The sequence below is a fragment of the Phyllosticta citribraziliensis genome (assembly GCF_038025025.1).
Source record: "Phyllosticta citribraziliensis strain CPC 17464 chromosome Unknown J3D65scaffold_11, whole genome shotgun sequence".
Classification (NCBI taxonomy): domain Eukaryota; kingdom Fungi; phylum Ascomycota; class Dothideomycetes; order Botryosphaeriales; family Phyllostictaceae; genus Phyllosticta; species Phyllosticta citribraziliensis.
Window position 1 is genome coordinate 169,779 of NW_027117348.1, and position 20,436 is coordinate 190,214.

The 20,436-nt window shown below is 55.5% G+C and overlaps 7 protein-coding genes across 7 annotated transcripts; all 7 read left to right on the plus strand.

The window, feature by feature from the left end:
* Positions 1–532: 532 nt before the first annotated feature.
* Positions 533–1,968, plus strand: J3D65DRAFT_605961 (uncharacterized protein; the record flags this gene model as incomplete). Its single annotated transcript, XM_066798398.1, has 4 exons — positions 533–870; positions 951–1,298; positions 1,354–1,506; positions 1,572–1,968. The coding sequence occupies 4 exons, from the start codon at positions 533–535 to the stop codon at positions 1,966–1,968; spliced, it is 1,236 nt and encodes a 411-aa protein (XP_066651652.1).
* Positions 1,969–2,567: 599 nt separating this feature from the next.
* Positions 2,568–3,800, plus strand: J3D65DRAFT_670638 (uncharacterized protein; the record flags this gene model as incomplete). Its single annotated transcript, XM_066803314.1, has 3 exons — positions 2,568–2,820; positions 2,875–2,937; positions 2,995–3,800. The coding sequence occupies 3 exons, from the start codon at positions 2,568–2,570 to the stop codon at positions 3,798–3,800; spliced, it is 1,122 nt and encodes a 373-aa protein (XP_066651653.1).
* Positions 3,801–5,123: 1,323 nt separating this feature from the next.
* J3D65DRAFT_685157 (uncharacterized protein) lies at positions 5,124–6,988 on the plus strand (the record flags this gene model as incomplete). The annotated part of the gene is made up of 10 exons (XM_066803803.1): positions 5,124–5,233; positions 5,367–5,739; positions 5,842–6,022; positions 6,073–6,129; positions 6,187–6,266; positions 6,315–6,330; positions 6,380–6,459; positions 6,509–6,524; positions 6,574–6,653; positions 6,734–6,988. 10 exons carry the CDS (start codon positions 5,124–5,126, stop codon positions 6,986–6,988), a joined length of 1,248 nt encoding a protein of 415 aa, XP_066651654.1.
* Positions 6,989–7,931: 943 nt separating this feature from the next.
* Positions 7,932–9,283, plus strand: J3D65DRAFT_661275 (uncharacterized protein). Its single transcript, XM_066802594.1, has 3 exons — positions 7,932–8,421; positions 8,472–8,813; positions 8,869–9,283. Exons 1-2 carry the CDS (start codon positions 7,994–7,996, stop codon positions 8,785–8,787), a joined length of 744 nt encoding a protein of 247 aa, XP_066651655.1. The 5' UTR covers positions 7,932–7,993; the 3' UTR covers positions 8,788–8,813; positions 8,869–9,283.
* A 1,348-nt stretch (positions 9,284–10,631) lies between these two features.
* On the plus strand, positions 10,632–12,704 carry J3D65DRAFT_653073 (GMC oxidoreductase; the record flags this gene model as incomplete). Its single annotated transcript, XM_066802463.1, has 4 exons — positions 10,632–10,755; positions 10,887–11,713; positions 11,764–12,252; positions 12,306–12,704. The coding sequence occupies 4 exons, from the start codon at positions 10,632–10,634 to the stop codon at positions 12,702–12,704; spliced, it is 1,839 nt and encodes a 612-aa protein (XP_066651656.1).
* Positions 12,705–13,475: 771 nt separating this feature from the next.
* On the plus strand, positions 13,476–14,228 carry J3D65DRAFT_605966 (uncharacterized protein; the record flags this gene model as incomplete). Its single annotated transcript, XM_066798399.1, has 1 exon — positions 13,476–14,228. One exon carries the CDS (start codon positions 13,476–13,478, stop codon positions 14,226–14,228), a length of 753 nt encoding a protein of 250 aa, XP_066651657.1.
* A 667-nt stretch (positions 14,229–14,895) lies between these two features.
* Positions 14,896–17,235, plus strand: J3D65DRAFT_605967 (uncharacterized protein; the record flags this gene model as incomplete). The annotated part of the gene is made up of 1 exon (XM_066798400.1): positions 14,896–17,235. One exon carries the CDS (start codon positions 14,896–14,898, stop codon positions 17,233–17,235), a length of 2,340 nt encoding a protein of 779 aa, XP_066651658.1.
* Between the last annotated feature and the right edge of the window lie 3,201 nt (positions 17,236–20,436).

Sequence of the window (20,436 nt, forward strand, 5' to 3'; positions counted from 1 at the left end):
ACCATTGGCGTCATTTGTACATTCGAAACTTTGGATTCGTCCTTTTGGTAGCTAATTCGGATCTTTTCCATGACCGGGTCTATGGAAAATTGGACAGACAGTAGGCTGAATGCATAAAAGCAAGAGGACACTAGATCACTGCGCAAGAGGAAGACGCTCGATTGCCGGACTGGTAGGACATTTGCAACAACGCAATCCTCGAGATTCGCAAGCACTTGAGGCGAAGAAGTAGCGGTGAAGATATCCCAGTGTTACCAGTGATTTCAGGAGAATGGGCAGGCCAAGTCCAGTCAGTTTCCCTGTAATTGTCATCCCCAGATTCCTCTACTTCTTCTATCAGTATTTCTGCATCTGATGCGCCCGAGAATATCAGCAGGTATGCGTCAATTGTAACTTGGCCGATGGCACCAGCGCCTGTTCAAATTCACTTCAACAGTGAGGCGTCTTCGGACCGCCTGCAAAGCAAAGAAAGATCCCAGGTAGCCCTTTTCCTCAATGTGAACCATATCACGTGTTGTGTCAGCCGGAACGAATGTTCGGCTGCGCTGGCGCACAATCCCACCAGACCCAAAATTCATCTCACAGCACCATCACTCCCTCCCTCCTCATCCTCCCTCTCTCCATCAACCAAACGGCAAAGCTGTACTCACTCAGCCACGAGAACACCACCATCACCACCATCACCCAACTCCATCTCCTTCTCCCTTCCGGTAACGACGACCACGACGAAGATGAAGGCACATTGGGCGGCAGTGGTCTTTCCAGCAGCAACAATGGCGGCAATGGTGCTGGCCCCTTCAATTTTGCTCCTCAGGATATGGGTCCGGGTGCCCATTCAGTCCTTGATTCCATCGCGGCGTCGCGCTCGCGGTACGGCCATCAATGAGGCTCACCGACCGCTTCCACGGCTCAACGGCATCGGGCCTGCTTGTGTGCCTACGCTCGCTAAGAGCAGCATCGACGCTCCTGTGGTCCCCAGCACTGGCCAATACAGTGCTTCGACTCGCCTCCCTGGCCGCTCCCAACAACACCAGCATGTATCCGACGCTCCCCTCTTTCAGTGCCATGTCGGACACTGCCGGTAGCTACCCTGTCACCAGCAACGCGCCCAACCTCACTCTGGACTCGGAGAACCGCCAACAACGATCTGACAACCAGCCTCACGAGGCTGGTCCCGCTCGCGACTCGGGGGCGATGGACATTTCGGACAATGACTCGACCCCCAACGCCTCCCGACGAAACTCTGTCGATCGCGATGGTCTCCGCATGGATGTACGCAAGCTCGCGCCTCGCCGCCGGTGGGCCTGGCAGTCAATTTGAGGTAAGTTTGCCTTGATACGTGACCGCGCGCAGTCTTGCTTACCCTGGCTATCAGATTTCTGTCCATTGCCTAGGGCAAAGTCTCATCATGAAGAGGATTACGCGACTGTCTTCAAAATCCAAGCGCACCAGCCCAGAGCTGCCCCCGGGAAAGAAACGCAAGATCTTGGTGTTTGCTTTCGCTCGGTAAGTCGTGCTGAAGTCGTGCTGACTCCTCACATCTCATAATCCGGAGCTAATATCATGCGCAGCTCTTTGCTACTTTCAGGCGCTGCTTTCCTGAACACCTTCAACCCTCAAGAACATGGCCCCTGCATCACCATGTTTCAGGACGCGCAGGCAGCTCTGGAGGACCTCGCCATGCGTGTCAAAGTGCTTAAGCAAGACAAGGAGATCCTGATCCGCAAGATAAAGTCTCTCGTGGAAGACGTGTCATGCCTGAGTGGGAACGCCGCGTTCTCAGCCAAGCAGACTTTCCAGCATCATATTCACCAAATTGTTATGGCGGGGGGTGTACTTGGAAGTAGCAGCAGCAGCGTCACCACTTGGAGAGCCTATACCTTCGGCAGCACTACTACTAGTAACCCTTTTGTCCCTCCTTCTTCGACGGCAGAGCAAAATGAGCCAGATGGGGTTGGAACTATGTAGACTTACTTGGTGCCAAACAAATATTTTACGATTTGCTTTTTTCATTCGTCTCATATGACTTGATCTCCCCGTCCTTATCGAAATATTTCGTTTCGCTTTTGTTTGCAATGACGCCTCCGTCACGTCCGCAAGATCATCCAAGACTTTAGCTTCGTGGTGAATTATCCTACAATGGCTTAGCCATTCTGAAGATCACGATGTATATTTGTGAATGATGGCAAAGGTAATACCACTCTTGATCTCGTTTCTGGAAAAGGATACCTGCATATCATGATCTGTTGGCGCCATGTTCGCACGTTTATGCCCCTGGCTTTGAACTGCTTGCAGCCGTTATTTTTCAAGGTGATAGAGTTAGCAATATTTCGCAGCGCGCAAACCTGATATTTGGTGAAGGTACAAAAATGAACAGAATTAACACTGGCACCTAGCACCATTGGGCGGGTTGTTGAGCTGCATTTCAGTTCAGTCTAGAGTACCGCCCACGATGGCCCGTGCCCAACCACCACCACTGCAGGTTGTCTGGTCCCATTTCGTCATTCTGCACCACCAAAACACAAGCATCCCTTCATCCTTCCAAATTCTCGAATTTACCCTTCAAAATGCGCCCGAACTTCTACGACGACCTGTACATCCTACTGGGCGTCACCCGCGAGGCTTCTGCGGCGGAGATCATCCTCGCAGCCGACCGCGAGACCAGCAAGATCACCAACGCCCGGGACACGTTGCTGCAGCTTCGAGACGAGCAGGAGAGGAGCGACACCGAGTCCTCTGCCCACAGCCCTGGCATCTTTGACAGCGCTACTGTCACCACCGAACCTTTGACTCCGGGTCTCGCCGAGGGCATGGCTTCTGGTAAGCAGACCAACAAGCTTCCAAAACTTCAAGACATTGGCTGACTGAAGATAGGCCGGGCTGCGACGGAGTTTGAGAGGTTCCCATCCTTCCAGGATCTCTACGAGGCGAGGAGAGGTGCGGTCGCCCAGCCTTTTCTTCTTGCATGCCAGAAGCAACGCTGACCAGCTGTAGTAGATCCCATCACCGAGCCCCTCGCAGCTTCGTCCGTCGACACGGAACAGGAGAGCAGTTCCAGCGCCGAGAGACCCAAGCAGCCAAGCCGCGGTCGCCTCTGGGGAACTCTGCGCAGGACCGTCAAGAAGGCCAGGTCGGTAAAGGAACTGGCAAAGACAATTGCGTCCAAGGAGACATCTCGTCTCCGGCATATCCGGGGTTCCCTCATGTCGCTCAACATGCTGTACCAGAGCGACAGTACCAGTTACACCTCGAGCGAGTCCAGCCAGGTCTCCCTTCCGCATCCCGCGCCCAAGACCATCACGGCAAAGGGCTCAGCACGCCTGCGACACCTACGGGGCTCTCTGATGTCCCTCAACATCCTCGCCGCGAACGACAGGAGCGGCCCCGCATCAAAGGGCTACCAGGTCCTGTCATCGAAGAGCCAGCTGTCGCTCCCCCGTCTGGACTTCAACCACAGCCAGGGCTCTATCGTCCCGACCGGCCGCTCGCCCACCTTCGGCCTGGGCCTCACCATTCCGAGCAGCGCCTCGCCGACCGTCTGCCCCCCTCCGACTGTCGAGGCCGTGCCTCCCAAGGACTTTTCCACCGTGAGTCGCGACCCGGCAACTCTGAGCTCGTTTCCTCCCCTGCTCGAGCCGGTGACCTTCAGCGAGCCGCCCAAGATGCAGGAGGCTCCTGTCGACATCTCGTCGCCATCGAGCACCTTTCTGGACAGGCTGCGCAAGGCTGGCGCGCCCAGGTTTCGGAGGAAGTCGGTCTTTGGTCTCTTCCCGGGCGTGGATGGAAACAAGGGGAAGTAGTCGGTGCGGCTTTGGCTGCGTGTGATGGAGGGACAACAAGGATACGGCAGAGCGGGTATGATGGTGTTGGCTGGATTGATGGCGTACATGCGGGACTTCTTAGTAATAATGCGACGCCCCTGTAAGTTGCCCGACTGCGTATCATCGTCTTCGAACAATGCTGACAGAGTTCCAGGGACACTTGGAGTAATCCTTTCCTTCTTCTCTTGAGTAGTTGTTAGCCAATGTATTGGATCAAAGATGGCTCTGTTCATTCTCTCCCGTCTTGCCCGAGTTCACGAATCAAAGATTGTTTACGATGTGTCTCATACTACTAGCGGACCGATAGAAATATCCCGATGGAGATTCGATTAATACTGCTATGATTTTGCTGCCTGTCTACGAGTTTGCTTGCTCCACTAGCCTCCAAGGCAAGCATCGTCCTCGAGGAGATTTCGAGCGTGATACCGGCCTGTAGCATCCCGTCCAGTCGTTGTACAGACTCGAGCTTGCTCTATCAAACTCCAGCTTCAGATCACTGCGCTGAGCGGCGGAATGAAGATTCATCGGTCTTTGCGTACTTTCCCTGCTTAATCGAACCGACTGTGCTGGTGTGTTTGGCCGGCATAGGAAGTTTCGTGTGTATCAAAATGAGACTCCTTCGAATCTTGCGCCGCTTACTGGGGACTGCAGGACTACAGGCTGTTGATATTTCGTTGACAAACTGTGTTGAAATGTCTCTGAGCAGCGTTTGATGGGATTTGATACCTGCTGCGCCTGCTGTTGCGCGTCAGTGAGGTCCTGAGGGAGACGTAGGATGTTCCGTCCAGTAGATACCACGAAGGCAGATTGCTCTGCGTATAGAGTTGCTCGGTATGGCATAGAGGAGCCTGTAGAGCTGTCAGTGATGGATCTCCAGGCGTACTGCAGCGGAGGATACTGCCTTGAGAGCTGCATTCCGGGTGCGGAGCCGGTCACAAGGGTATCTCTCGAACTCGACGTGGCCACTGAAGCCCGAAACGTAGTCCACAAGGACTCGGAGCCTTCCCAAAGCGGTATAACGTCATTGAAGGGTCGAATAACGCCCCCGAGGGTCGGGAGGCCGGCGCCGGTACCGGACCGCCTGTCGTGGTGTTTATATTGCCGGCACCAGCCCACAAACGAACCCACAAACACCTCAAAATCCTCCTCCAACGTAAGCCACCTCCCCCAACCATCAAACCTTCACCCGCTCACCTCCCCCTTCTTCCAAGGTTCAAGCATTGGTCCATTCAGTGGTCGTGCTCGACAAGCGGCGTCTCAGCTGTTCGGTGACAGCGGACACTGGCTCTCAAGGTTTGTCTGATGCCCCCTCCCTTGATGAACCTCACTGACGCATCCAAGGGCACAACGAGCAGGCCGACTGTCAGACCCCTCTCTGGCCAGTCTCGCTGGGACAAACCACCTCATCCAAGGTACCAGAAGCGGATCGCCGGCAGCTTTCCCTTCAGCTCTGCCGGCTGTCCTTCCAACCTTGCGAGCCTCTCACCGGCGGCCATGCACCCATTCCCAGCCATCGATCCGCTTGCTTGTTCCAACAATCGCCAGCTCCCCTTCAGTCGTGTCCCTGCCAACTGCAACTCTCCGACTGGCGTTCCTGCTCGAAAGTTCAGCCATTCTTGATCGTTTCCAGCTCACCTTCGACTGCGGCCCTCGCAACATCAACGACCCGCCTTTTCACCTCCGAGAAAATCCAGCCATTTCTGACTGCCCCTCCTTCGAGCAGTGCCACGCGGCTGCCACGGCCGACCACAACTCCCCGACCAAGCTTGCCTCGAACCCGCCCCTCCGAGTTCGCCAAATGAGCCTCGAAAAACTGCTACCCGTCCATCCAGTCCCGTCAATGGCCCGCTGGCTCGCTACACCGGCGGACATCTCCCGTTCGGTCGTGCCCCGCCCACCAGCGGCTCTGCGTCTGGCGGTCCGGCCCCCAAGTCAAGCTACTTTTAACTTGACTTGACCAGGGGGCCTGGTCAAATGAGCCTCGAAAAACTGCTACCCGCTTGCGGGCTCCCTCTCCCAGTTGGTCGGCCGAGTGTTGATTGCGTTGTCGCCCTTGGGCAACGCGACCTTCTGTTGCGCGTTCAAGTTCAGCGAGCAGACTGGTCTGCCATTCTTTGGAGAGATTGGCAAGGAGCTGCCTTTCCCGGCGGCCAACAATGACGCCAAGCTCCAGCGTTCACGCCAGAACGCAGAGACGCAGGGTAAGCATCTTCAACTCACCTTCAACTCGCCTTTGACTTTGCTGACCCAGTCCAGGCTGACCATGAGGCCAAGCTTCAGCGTCCGCGGCAGAATGCCGAGACGCAGGGTAAGCTTCTCCATCCCCTTCCCTTCACCTCGTTTTGACTTTGCTGACCCGCTTCAGGCCTCCGGTCGGCCCACGCGAGGGAGGATCAACGGCGTGCTCGCCAGGGGATGGGCGACTGTGGCAGAGTCAAAGCCACGGTACGCTCCATCCCTTCTCGCAACACCATGCTGCAAAGTTCTTGCTAGAACGCTGAGGGTCAGGGTAAGCATCCACTCCCAAGTTCCTCTTTGCCCTTGCTGACCTGTTTCAGACCTCTGGCCTGCTCATGCGAGGGAGGACCAGCGTCGTGCTCACCACACGACGTACGGCCGTGGCAACCCCAATGCCACGGTGCGTTCGGTCCCTTCCCGCAGCGGCACGACTGCAAAGTTCTTGCTAGAACGCTGAGACGCTGGGTAAGCATCTTGCCTCCACTTCCTCCCCGACCTTGCTGACCTGTTCCAGGCCTATGGCCTGCTCACGCGAGGGAGGACCAGCGTCGTGCTCGCCACACGACGTACGACCGTGGCAACCCCAATGCCACGGTGCGTTCGGTCCCTTCCCGCAGCGGCACGGCTCTCTCCTTCAGCGTCCACGAGCGACCTGGCTCTGCTGCAATCCCCAGCGTTGGTGGGTGGGAACATTGGGTTTGGAAGGGTCTGTTCTTGTTTGTTCTCTTTTTCTCGAGCTGGTGCCCGCTCTCGACTGGACAGATAAGATGATGGATAACACTTTTGGCGGATGGACGGATTGCTACGGCCTCAAAACCCCTAGGGAGAACATCAGAAGAGGGTTGGGTTTGATTTGGCAGTTTGGATTCAATGAAAATAGCCGCAGTGGACATCATGCATTTGCCTTTGCTCGTGATTCGCACTGCTGAGCCTGGAGGTGTCTGTACAGCGACTCTTTGCTCATCGGCCATGATGACCGAGGCCTTTCGTGAGCCTTTCTTGATTCATTGTTCCCACCACGGATGGCGAAAGCCTCTTTGTTGTCGAGCCACCCTCAGCAACCGCCGCCCAGACTTGGTCTGCCTGTCGCGCGGCAAGCTTGCGTTTACCTGTCGCACAGATTGGAGGAGACGCAACGAGAGAGGGCCTCCGATGTGAGCGTTGGAGGAGGGGATGACGGAGGAATCCGATGCTGCATCTGGCCTTGCAACTATGCAATGGGACACCCTTTCCTTTCCCCACGTTCCTTGCTGTGTCGTACTGTCCGTACACAATGTGACACGCTCCTCGGTGTGTTCGAATACTATGGTCTGCCTGTCCTGCCCATCCCCTCGCGCGCTTGTAGCTGGGTACCGAATTTCGCGACATGCGACGCGCAAACTCGGCCCATCTCTGCACTTGTGCCGTAGCTGAATTGACTGCATTGATGTCTCTCTGGTGCTGGAGTGCCTTGCTGCCTTTGTTCCCTCCGTCGCCGCATCGCTGCAGCCCCTCCCAGTGTGTGTTTCCCCTGTTTGTATGGTCACTTCGTCGCCGTTAAGGAAAGATCGCGTGCATCGGTCTTGGAGAGGGTCTGGGATCTCGGAAGAGCTGCAAAGGCGTGGCCACAGTGGTGGAGCGAGGCTTCCGAGCCGGAGGAGGTGCTGAGGGAATCTGGGGCCCGCAAATGCTGTTGATGCAGAGGGGAGGAAATGAACAATGAGATGTCGGTAGTGCATTGGGCCTTGTCGATGTAGACGTCCTGTGCACGCGTCGAGGGCCTCTTGGATGGGGGTGCAGGTGGTGAGGTCGCTCGGGGTCACGGGGTCCGCCAATGGCCTCAAAACCGGATCTCAGACCAGACCCTCACCATCTCCTCAACACCAGCCTCATCGCGCTCCTCCAGCGCCTCCACATCGGCATTTTGTCCCTCATTCGCTCAATCCATCCTCAAGATGAGTGGCAATCCGCTCCTCTACTCATTCCTTGCCCTTCTGGCCCTCTTGGTCTTCGCCTTCATCCTCATGGCCATCATGGACCGCGCGGCGGCCAGGTTTCTCTGCTGCGGATGCATCTGGGACTTGTGCCTTGATTTCGCCGCCAACGAGCCTGACCCCGACATCTACCCTCGCATGGCCCGATTTGACTGGCCGCGTCGTCCCGCCCCTACCACTGCCCAGCTCCCCACGTTCTTCCGCTTGTCAAGTCGCGGCGAGAGGCGCAGGATGATCAGGATCCCACTGTCCGACACTACGCCGCCAAGGCTTTCGTCCCCCATCGAGGTCCCCGACTGGCCCCCGCCATGCTTCCCTCAGCCGCCTGCCTACCGCATGGAGAGTGACAGCGTGGTCAACCTCCCCATCTACACCAAGGACCCGGGCCCGTGAGTCTCCGACCGCTGCGGGCAGTTCGCTGGCTGACTTGCTGCTCTAGGAATGAGACCCACCTTGACGAGTTGAACCCTGTCACTCCTGGCAACAGGTTCGACTCTGACAGGCCTGAAACACCTGATATCATGAGGTTTGCCATGATCGAGGAGTTTTCCGTTGCTGGCAGCAACCCTTCGAGCAGGGCTGCTTCTCCTAGCCCCGCGGGCGAGTCGACCAGGGTTTCCACTGCCACCCAGACGGACGATTCAAGCAGGTCTCCTTCTCCTAGCCGCACGGCCGAGTCGAACAGGGCTCCTACTCCTGGCAACATCGTCGAGTCCAACAGGACTGTCGCTTCTGCCCACACGGTCGAGTCCTAGCCACGCGGACCTCGGACACTGGCAGCGTAAGTCAAGCCCCCATTGCACGCGTAGAAGAATATTGCTGACATCCAAAACCAGACGCCAACATTACTCCAACACGGAAGCCCCACGGACACATCAGGACATCATTGCTTACACAACCTGGTCCACGAGACGGCAGACGCATTCCTTGCACCATTACCAACTGATAAGAACGAAACTTGCTTTTTCCCGAGCTCTTCGAGTTCGCGACATCCATTCCAAGCCACGAAGTGTGGGCATTTGCTTTGAAAAGTCTCGGATTTGCTGAATCGAGTCGACGACGGAGGAGGATTTACACGACGGGGACCTGGAGGAGCTTGCTCAGCTAGAGGAGAGATACGGAGAAGAGAGATGGACATGATGAAGAGGGGAGGTACAAGGGGTTCAAAGAGGGAAGAGAAACTGGCTCATCGCTCTCACTGCAGTCGCGCCACTCGGTAGCCTCTGTAGCCAAAATAGAGGTATCGGAAGGGATCAATCGCCGTTGTGGACAGCCAAGTGACGACGTAACGTTGTATCTCGAGTCGTGGTTGCACTTGGGAGCGCTTCTCGTTGACAGCGCAGGCGACGCAGCAAAGTTCTTTGCTTCCTGGCCCCGGGTTCCATGGAAGGGTCGCCACTTCAAGGTTATGTCTCCCTTCCCACGCTCCCACCTTTTACAAGTTTGGCATGTTGGTCTAACCATATCCCAGGTCTATTCGGATTCCTGCTCGTACTCGCTTCAGATATCGCCGTTCGCGTGATGCTTGCCTCTCCAGGGATGCGCTCCTCTTACTCGGACACCCTTCCTCGGAATCGAAACACAAGCCGGGTATCAGAAAGAGTCAAAAGGGAAGCCGCGATAACACGCTTTTAGAGAGCAGATGTTGAGTACTCCTTTCCATTATGCATGATTTGGCCAAGTCTGCTGACAGCACAACAGACGCAACGAGTCGTTGTTTCTGGTTTCTAGTGTGTCAGTATACTTCTGCTGCCTCCCAATCTGGGTCGAGTCCCGAGCCATACTCTCAATGTCTACTTGCGCACCTTGGTGTCTTCGGAGTTTTGCGATGGTCCAACGAGAGTGCCCGACGCCTAGCCTCCGCCCTTAGCAAGTGTCGTCTTCGTCACGCTGATGAATCATCATTACGCTTGGAGCTCGGCTTGGCCATCGCCGTGCGCGCCCGACGAGGTCAACCAAAAGAGTGTGTGCACTGCGAGCCCCGGAAATTCGGAGACGCATGCCACAAGTGTACTTACTCAACATACAGGACGAAGAGGCTACTTGGAGTATTTAGAAGCGAGAAATATCCAAAGTGGCCACCCCGCAAAGCCAAGCTCGGGCTTCACCCGATGCATCCCTACGGCCCGCATCTTGGCACCAAAGCCAAGTGTCTTGGGTTTCCCTGCGGAATCGTTATTGCGGAAGAAAGGCTTGCTCGGATGAGACATTGAATCGCATCATCATTCCCCAATTCTTGCCTATACAAGTTACCGCAGCTCATTCTTCCTACTTTAATCCACGTAACGTGTCCAACTTCTCCATCAAGCATGCTTTCGTCGGAAGCTTATACATTGACAGCTGTAGGAGCTTTTCCCCGGGATCATCAGTACCCAGGCGCTTCGCCTCACGGAGAGTCCATTGGACGACTTCTTACCATGGCTGCGATTTCATCAGCCACTTCTCTGGGCTCACGAGTCTCACGTCTTTGACCTAATAAAAAGCCCTCGTGGGCCATGTCCACCACCGTCTACGATCACCTCCAGTTTCTTCGTTTCACACGCGGCTCGACTCGCTCATTCAGCGCTTGTAACCTCTGGAATTCCAACGAGACACAAAGATGACGCATCGACTTACCTTGGGGAGCGTCCTTGCAGCGCTGCTCGCCTGCGCCTTCGCGGCACCACTCAAAGGGCTCGACCGCCAAACCGTCCAGGACGAGTACGACTTCATCATCGCTGGAGGTACGTGACACCATCCCCAAATCCGCTTTTCCATCCCTGCCAGGAAACAAAAGCAAGTCAAGCCCGAGAAGCCACATTTAAGCATACATCGAACCCAGGAAACAACGTGTCAGGCAGCTAATAGCGACCAGGCGGAACCGCCGGCCTCGTACTTGCCAATCGCCTAACCGAATCTGGCAAGAATCGGGTACTTGTGCTCGAAGCGGGACCCAGTCCTGAAGTCGTCTTGGCGTACAAGCCACCGGGCGGAAATCAATTCCTTGGCGGCTCCGCCATCGACTGGGGCTTCGCCACGACACCTCAAGAGTTTTTGGACAACCGCATCCTCCGCTACTACCGCGGAAACTGTCTGGGCGGCAGCAGCGCCATCAACGGGTTCTACTATGGCCGCGGCACCTCTACGGTCTACGACGATTGGGTCACGCGCGGGAACCCTGGCTGGGGCTGGGACGACGTTTACCCTCTTTTCGTCAAGGGGACTACATTCAACCCCCCTTCCGACCACGCCGCCAAAGGATTCGACACTAGCTACAAGACATGGGATCCCTCCGCTTATTCCGATGGACCCCTGCAGATCGGCTTCCAAGGCTACGTCCCCCCTTCTGGCGTGGGATTCATCGAAGCCTCTGCCGAGGCCCTAAGGATTCCAATCGTTGAGGACTACAACACCGGCAACAGTACTGGCGTCAAGCAGGGAACAGCGCAACTGGATGGCAAGTTTGAACGCAGCTCTAGCTACGACGGATATCTGAAGGAAGCCCTCGGCCGGCCCAATCTGGACGTTTTGCACGATGCGCCCGTCTGGAAGATTAACTTTGACACCACGGGGGACAGGCCTAGGGCTACGGGAGTTGCGTTCATGGACCATCCGACGGGTATTGTCCATGATGTTTACGCGAAGAAAGAGGTCATCGTGAGCGCTGGGGCGTTCAATTCGCCTCAACTACTCATGGTGTCCGTAAGTCTATCATCGCGACGACGGATGAGAATTGTGCTGACTCAACACAGGGCGTCGGTCCCAAAGACCAGCTCGAAAAGTACGGCATTGACATTGTTCACATCAACGAGAATATCGGCCAACACCTGAATGACCACTCCGTCTTCTCAATCATGGCCCTGTCGACTCCTGAATTCTCCACTTCCGACATGGCAGCGACCTACTCTGATCTCCGCGCCGCACAGCTCGAGTTTTACTCCAACTTGACCGGCCAGTACACGGCGCCTTCGGGGATCACCAACGCCTTCCAGCGTCTTTCTGCCGAGGAGCTCAGGGAAATCGGTGCCGAGGCCATCCTCGATGCCGGCCTGGAGAATCAGTCGCATATCGAGTATCTGTATGAGAGTGTGTTCTATCCCAATGGTCCGACGCCGTATTATACGCCCAAGGGCAACGAGACGTACATCAGCTTGACAGCGTCGAGCATGGTCGCCTTGTCCAGGGGCAACGTGACGCTGCGATCCAACTCCATGGCCGAGTTCCCCGCCATAAACCCCAACGCAAGTCCCCCTACAAGAATCTCACTCCGACGACCACATCTAACAGACCGCAGTACTACGCCGACCCCACGGACGCCAAAATCGCCATCGCGTCCTTCAAATACCTCCGCAAGATCCTCGCGCACCCACGCATGTCACAATACACGGTCGGGCCAAACAACGGCGAAGTGTCGCCCGGTCCCGCCGTCGCCGACGACGACGACGACGCCATCATGGCGTACGTGCGGCAGAACACGGTGCCCAACTGGCACGCGTCGGGGACGAACCAGATGCTGCCGGAGGCGGCCGGCGGCGTCGTCGACCCGTCGCTCAAGGTGTACGGCGTCGACGGGCTGCGCGTGTGCGATTGCAGTATCATTCCTGTTTTGCCTGATGTCAATATTGTAGCGACGGTATTTATGATTGGGGAGAAGGGGGCGCTGTTGATTAGGAGGGATTGGGGTGATTTGTGAGGGTGTGGTAATAGGGGGCGTTTGGCACACGGGTTGGAATGCCAAGTTTCTCATGACCAGCGATATTCATCTTCGACATCAATGCCGTGGACTACGACACTGAAGACTCGCCCTTCTCTACTTCGCCCAGCCCATCATCAAAACTACCCCTGATGCTGAGGGTCAGATCCAGGGTTGTCCCATTGCCTTCTGTCAGGTGGCTTTCCCCTTCTGTCGAACAATGCCAAAGTTTCTCGACAAACGTCGCCCGCGCGCGCACCTTCCACTGCAGTCCTGCAGCTGCAGGTGTCTTGCTTGCTTGTTTGCTTGCTTCGAGGTCTGAGACAGTACCGTCTTCATGACTGTTCTCTTGCTTCCTTTGTTAGTTCGACACTTATTATCGCCGTCTTGCGCACCTTCCGCGATGGACTCAATCATCCTGTTTTCGCACAGTCTTTGATCATCATCATGTCTACTGTCTTGTCAAGCTAGCAGTAGCATACTGCCAAAACAATGTGCTCGTCTCCAGTATACAAAATTGCTCTCCTAAAGCTGCAATGTTCGTGAACAACGAAGCCGGCTAGCAGGAGAATGCTCCCAAAACAATGTGCTCGTCTCCAGTGGCCAGAATCGCTTTCCTGAGACCGTGATGTCCGTATACAACGAAAACCTCAATCATATATAAACTCGACGCTTCCCATATATTTTGGTGCCAACACTCTCTCAGAAACCAAACCCCGAAATTCGATACAGGTAATCGAACTTTCCCTACATACCAAAACCCTCACCAAAATGTCTTCTTCTGACGATTCTAGCACTACGCAGCAGCGCGAGAACGGCCAATTGATCAACGTCGCGCGTGGCCGGGCTCCGAATTTTATCGATGCCCTTCTTCCCGAAGGCGTAGAGCCTCCGGCGGCCAACACCCAGGCCCCGTCCGCCCGCGCCAGCGTCGCCAGCGATGCCAGCGACATGAGCTCCAACTCGGATGCCGACCTGCCAGCCCAGATCGCCTGGGCCAACGGCAACTTCATGGACGTCATGGGTGAGACCATCGACGCGCTGCCTCTGGCCATCACAGCCGGACCCCATGGCAACAGCGCGCTGCTAGCCCTCATCAACATCATCGCCGCTCGCCGCGTCCTCCCCGACGCGCCGGGAGGCGACGATGCCATCAGCCGCTTCTTTACCTCGATCCTGGGGTACATTTCGCCCCGGTTCCACAACCAGGCCGTCGGCAGGGGCGTCCCTGACCGTGTGGTGAACGTCTACGCGCTGGCCAACCGCGTCTTCAACGAGGCGCACGAGCAGGTCACGGCGCGCAACCGGTCCCTGGATGACGGAAACCCATTCCAGTCGCAGGATGGCCTGCGCCTGCTGCGTATTGACCTGCTGGCTCACGCCCATAGCCATATCCGGCGGGCGGCGCGCACTGCGCAGACCCCGAATGACCACGCGTTTTGGCTGAATGTTCAGGGGTACGTCTTGCTCCTGACGAACGAATTGGACGACGATGAGGCCCGGCGCTTCTTTGCTGTTGTCTAGAGGTCAGGCAAGGTAGGTGGCGTGCAGATTCGATGCGCGCAGCAACCTATGGGGGACTAGGGAGAGAGGTGAGTGTTTTTCTCTTAGACGAGAATTGCAATAGAGTATAGATTTTCTTGATCTTTGACAGCCATGGTGGATGCTTGAGAAATGTGAATCAATTGGTGCTGTGTAGACGTATCGTGCGTTGCTAGGGATTTGTTGTGAAATTTGCTGTTGACTTGCAGAAGAACTCGCCCCTGAAATGCTGATTCCGCATGCCGCCTAGCATCTCAATCTGGTCGTGAATTAGCTCAGCTCGGAGTGAAGTTTGATCTGCGTGATTGGTGTTGAGTTTCAAAATTGTCCGGATTGGGCTTCTTGGTAAAGGGTCGAGAAGGGAACAAAGAAACAAAGAGTCCTAATGCGGCGCCACCCGCACTTTCGACTTCTTTGTTGCTCAACCAAAACCTTCGTGTAATCTCAACTTGACGCATCCGGCGATGTCAACGGAGCATTGTTCTCTCGATACGAGTCTGAGCTCGCTGCCACTCTTCTCGACAGCCGAATCTCCTGGCTTTTTGTTAATCGCCATTTTCTTCCCAACTTGACTCCAAGGTCCACTCAGATCAACCCATTCACCTGCAAGCCTGACTACGCCGGAGCAAGGCGGCATCGTCCCTGTACAATGGAGCAGTTTCCGTACAACTCTCCGCCCCAAACGCCAGTCAAGCGAATGATCAACCCAGAGCCATTCGACAATACTCCACTCGGACCTCTTCCGGAACTTCCTCAGTGGCTGCAGGACAAGTCCAGCACGCCTGCGAGGCAAGAAATCAATTCTGATCAAAGACCACGCACGACGAACTGGATCACATCGCGCGCTTTTCCTCCGCGGCCACAACACGGAAGAGCCAACCCAGAGACGTCTCTGAGGCAAGCATTGGAGTTTGGTTTGAGGTCGCGCAGCAGCGACGCCGCAAGGTCAACTGCGCCTCCTCCTTCGTCACAACCCGTTTCCGAGACACCTGCGTCGGAGGTGGTCGACGAGACTGACAGACCTGGATCTCCATGGCCGTCACCAAGACTACGCCAGACAGAATGGGCGCCCACGCCAACAGCGCGATTGGGAGAGCGAGCACCGCCCAGCCCTGTTGCCCCGAAAATGCCAGGTCAATACCCTCCTGAAGTAGCTGGACGCAAGACTGTGCATTTCAGAAACACGCCCGTCGTATACGAAGTCGAACGCACCGGCTGGAGGCCAGTCCCCGAGCAGCGTAGACGCCGACACAACAACCGGCGCTTCCGAGTCGTCGAGGTAGACCGCCCACCAATCTTTCCTGATTCTTTCACGAAAATGGCTTTCGATCTGCTGCCGTGGACATTTTTTGTTGCGTTCGTCGTCGCTTTTGTCGGCATAATGACGCAATTGAAAGGCAGCGCACCAATCGCGCAGCTTGATATGCGATCCAGGATTCCGCCCGACTTCTTCTTTACGCACCGAGAATTCCGCAAACTGACGCCAGAAAAAGCACCGGCGTATGAATATCTTTCGAAGGCTGGAAATGCGGGCATGGGACATCTGGACCAATTGATCCGGTTGAACAAAGAGGCTGAGAGGCAGGAGAAAGTCGACGGGTCGAAAAAGAAAGAGTGGCATTCTTTGTCCCGAAGGCTCGATTGGGTGAGGATCGAATGGGATGATGTGTTGCACAACGTCCGCGGGGCGGAGAAAGATTTGATCACTCAGTCCACACACTGGTACGACACCAAGGCCGCTGCGCAGTGCAGTCTGCACTCACCACAGATGGGGTCTCTTGAAGCGCTTGAAAGACGAAAGGCACGCGAGGGATGGCTCGAAGACATCCGAAACGCGGCAAGCTTCTCAGCAAAGGCCATTGAAAACCAATCTCGGTTCGTCAATTCGTCCCTGGACACAGCCAAAAGAGTTGCGGACATGATGTTGCCTTCTGGATGCGGACAGTGGGAAAACATACTCCTCGGTCCAGACTTTGAAGAGGAAAAACCAGGATACTTTGATAGACTACCAAGCCTCTACGCCAAGTTTGCGCCTTCTTGGACGAGCAAGTGGCTGGAACGGAAGAGAAGGAGGATGCAGATTTGCTCGGTGTTGGTGCCACATCTTGCTTACTTTCAGGACTATGTTCGGATCGTGATTCTCAGCAATGAGCATCTCCGAGCCGCGGCGCGAGGAGTAGCGGAGTTGACCGGGGTTGATGATTCTCCAGTCAGTTTCGACGACACAATCCCACCACCTGTCATCGTGACCAGCGACGATCTCAACTTGCCGACGATTTCCTTGACCAGTCATGATGAAGGTGCAGCTGAAGCAGCGAAGACTTCTTATCCCGCTGAGGGAGTTGAGGGAAACCAGACGTCCACCACTCCAATATTGCCGAATCATTCCCCCCGGGGGCCTGCTTACCGGGCAAGTGTTTGGAGTCCTGTGCACAAGACCGATGAGGAGGCGTCGAAAGAGGCTCTGGGCGAGAGTCAATCGGACACGACACCGCAAATCGCCGGAACGAGTCCAACTGCACCTACTGAACCGAGGACCGGAGGAGACGCATCAGCTGAAAAAGGAAAAGAAAACAGCCCCGTTGAGAACGAAGCGCCGACAGTCGATGATGCCAGTCTGACGTCGAGTCTGGAGCCAAGCACCAACGAAGTCGCAGCGCAGACAGAAGCTGAAAACGTCTCGCCTTCTCCTCATCAAGCTGTCCCTAGCTGCGAACCTGGATCAACTTTACCTTGTGATCTTCCGGTCCAGACTGGAGGGGTTACATTGCCAGAAGCCGAGGAGAGCATCCCTCCCTCAACCAGCAGCATCAACGAAACCCCGTCGCAGCGCAACTCGCATCTCGGAAACGCGGCACGAGAGGCCAAGAAAGAAGGCTCCAAACCTGCCACTCCAGCTGCTCCGGCGACCATTGACGACATTTTCCGGGCTTGGGACAAGATTGTGGGAGGCATCAGCTTGGTTATTGAGAGGGAGTTTAGGACTTGATTTGTTTGCAAGGCCTGGTAATGGATTTGTTGACGTTTGTTGCTTGATGGCGGCGAAGAATACAGAAAGGCGTGATCTAGTTTGTTTTCGGTCGAATTCTCAGCTCTTTCGCAATGTCTGCTCCAAACCTAGGTGTATCCGCGTTCCATTGATTTTTTCAAAGAAAACGTAGTTGTGCAGCTCCAAGAAAATAGCCACATGGCTCGTCCTGCCGCTTGTTGCTTGTACGTGTTCAACATGGCAGTGTTACTCAACGACTCCAAATGTAAAAGCCACCACGAAATATATCGCCAACCCCAAGCTCCTGGATTTCACGACACGTAGCCACCGGCCTGAAACGTGGATCCGCCATGAAGCCGGTAACAAAACCTGATGTTTTCTCGGCGCATCGACAAGACGCGGTTGTAGAGGATTGTCGCGAGCAATACTTCGAGCGTGACGTACTGGCCTTGATCTACGCTCGGTTGGCACCTTGCGTTGTCGAAATTCTGTGGAGTGGGGAACAAAGCGAGTATTTCGATCAGGACAGTGAACCGAAGAGTCGCCCGCCTGGTGGATGAATGAGCTACTTTCGACTCTCGGTTTTGTTGTGACACTCACCTTGAACGATGCGCTGCAAGCCCGAGATACTAAAGAGCATGTGGATGTCGTGATACTTCCCGGCTCAACAGCGCAGTGGTCAAATTGCGTAAGAGTAATGTGCGGAGTCGACGAAGACGAGCTGCGCAAGACGGGGCTGCTGGCGACAGAGCAGCAGAATGCAAAGAGGAGACATGCAGCAGAAGGGTGTGGCCGCAGTGAGATACGTGTAATGATTGGGTTTGTTATCCAGCCGGCAGCCCGTTCGGAAAAAGATGCACCGCAGCACTCGGCCATCTATCCTCGGCCTCGGTCCTCTCACGACTCCCACTAGCTAGAAAGACAAATTAGAGGGATAATTTATCCCCGGGTGTAAAGCTGCACCCTTTGCGAGCTAGTTTGGCAGCGTTGGCGACCCTTCCCACTGAACATTCTCCAATTGTCTATGCTTTGCTGACGGCATTCCCGCAGATGTTCGTTCCACCGCATCGTAACCTTTCTTGCGAACAACCTCCGTCGTGATCACGATACCCAAACTGCCACTATCCACCTGGCGAACACGTCGAATGCCGTAGATATAAATACTTCCAAGAGATACAATTTTGGGAATGGAAAATTCCAGGCTGGCGTCCACAGTACGGGTGATGCTTGCAGGCCGCTCGAAACGCAGGAATGACACTTCCAGCGGCGCAAGGCGCGCCTCACAAGTCCACGTCGTGGCCCAGGAGCTGCTGCGCTCATCAAGGCCGGCCCTTCACCTCCCGCCTAGATTATGATTTCCTCCTTCGTATCGTCCTCGCAGTATCTGGGCCTTGAGGGCAAGCAACGCGCAAATCCACATTCGCCCGTACACGAAGGAAAGTGCACGATGTGGACCTTGGGTGAATCGCACTTTGCGGCCGAAGTATGTATCTCGGGGAAATCTCATAGACGAGGGTCGAGGGGACAGTTCTCTCCGCAGCAATGGAGAAGCGACACGGCTTGCGGGACTCTGTTCGATGGTTTGTACTAGCTTGGATGGGCTTGGAGTGTTGGGTCTTTGGTGGCTTGTCACTTCGTCGAGGACACTGACGGCTGGGCCGCTCGCGCCGCGTCCATTCAGCGCGATGTTTTTCAGAGGCAGTCCTTCAAGTCGAATAGGATTGACCGTCTGCTTTCGCCCCGTTCTGCCCCCGCTGAAGCCCAGAAAAGCGTGAGGGTCAAGGATGGAAGAACGAGAAGCATTCGGGATGGCTTTGTGACGTCTCCGCCCGCGAGCATCTCTAGAGAGCCAGTGATTCGCGTCCATTGCGTGCGCGAACGCGCAGACGATCGACTTGCTGCTTGGCTCTGGTGTTCGAACTGTATCGGAACTATGCGCGTGGTACTGAAACGGCCGTCTTCAACACCAAGCCGAGGGCAGCCCCAGAGGTAAACAAGAGACACGACGAATCGAGACCGACCCTTCTTTGAACGCCGGCCTGAAGCCAACGAATCAACGAAAAGTGAGTCGCGTCAGCCCGAAGTAGTGCTAGCCGGGCGACACTGCGAGAGAAGCGGGTAGGCAAGCCCAGAGCCACTCCCCTCAATGTTCAAAAACTGAGTAGAGCTTTTGCCCGGAGGCAGAGCAGCGTTTTAAGACTGCTTAAACTATATATTGCACACAGTCTAAGCCAAATGGCAAAGGAGCTGAAGAGGAAAGGAAGAGGAGCGGAGGCAGAGCGCAAGTGTTAAAAACAGCGCCCAACACACGGACCTCCGGCGCCCGGCCGGAAGTATCGCATCGTAAAGCAGGCGGTCCGGTTTCGGTTGCTTGGTGGGCGTGGGCGCCGTGGTGTTTACAGTCTGCGGGCGCTTCCTCTGTGACAACATCCAAATATCACCTCAGAATTCCTGGTGCATCTCGACAAATGGTATAACAACTTTGCACACATCTTGGTAGTCTTGAGGCTGATCAAACTACAAGCAAAGCAAAGAACCAGATTTGGCCATGTCCACTCGACGCGGGAATGATGCCGACGTGCAGAGGTCGGCCGTCGTCGTCGAGGAAGCCTTTCAAGAGTACTTCAGATGCCACGAAGTTGATGACGGTTGAAAGCCTTTTCAAAAGATTCACATGAGCGGGGATGAGTTTCTGGCTTTGAAGGTCAAGTGCAACCCGAAAATTTGTCACTCTACGCAGCACCGGGAAAAACTATGTGAGCTTTTGCCAAACCCCAGACTCAATGCAAGAGCTGACACCAGCCAGGACCATGGGCTACGTGGTGAACCAAGGCGGAATGCTCCCACACCACCGCACACACTTTCATCTCAACCGGACTGGCCATGTCGTAGACTGAGGTGCCAGATACGCACCAGGTGCAGCGCAAGAGTCAAGATTTAGACCGAGGGATTCCACCGCAATCGGGAGCTGGAGCATGTCACACCGAAGCGCAGATGCCCGTATCCGCCTAGAGACTTTGGAGGTTGCTCACAAATCCAGCCACGAGGGCACCGTCTTGAAGAGAATGTTGCGGGAGGACCTGAGGTGTCGCAGGTGTCGCAGCTGCACCATGTACTTTGCCATCAGCCTGGATGACGAGACGAAGCTCGTCTCGTGCACCATCATGGTCGGCTGGTGGTCGATACGGAGTCGCCCTCGCG

Excerpts from the sequence above, each read along its gene's own strand:
- J3D65DRAFT_661275 (XM_066802594.1), top strand. The coding sequence starts at position 7,994 with ATGAGTGGCAATCCGCTCCTCTACTCATTCCTTGCCCTTCTGGCCCTC. Across the intron at positions 8,422-8,471 it reads TACACCAAGGACCCGGGCCC|GAATGAGACCCACCTTGACG; the intron begins GTGAGTCTCCGA and ends TTGCTGCTCTAG.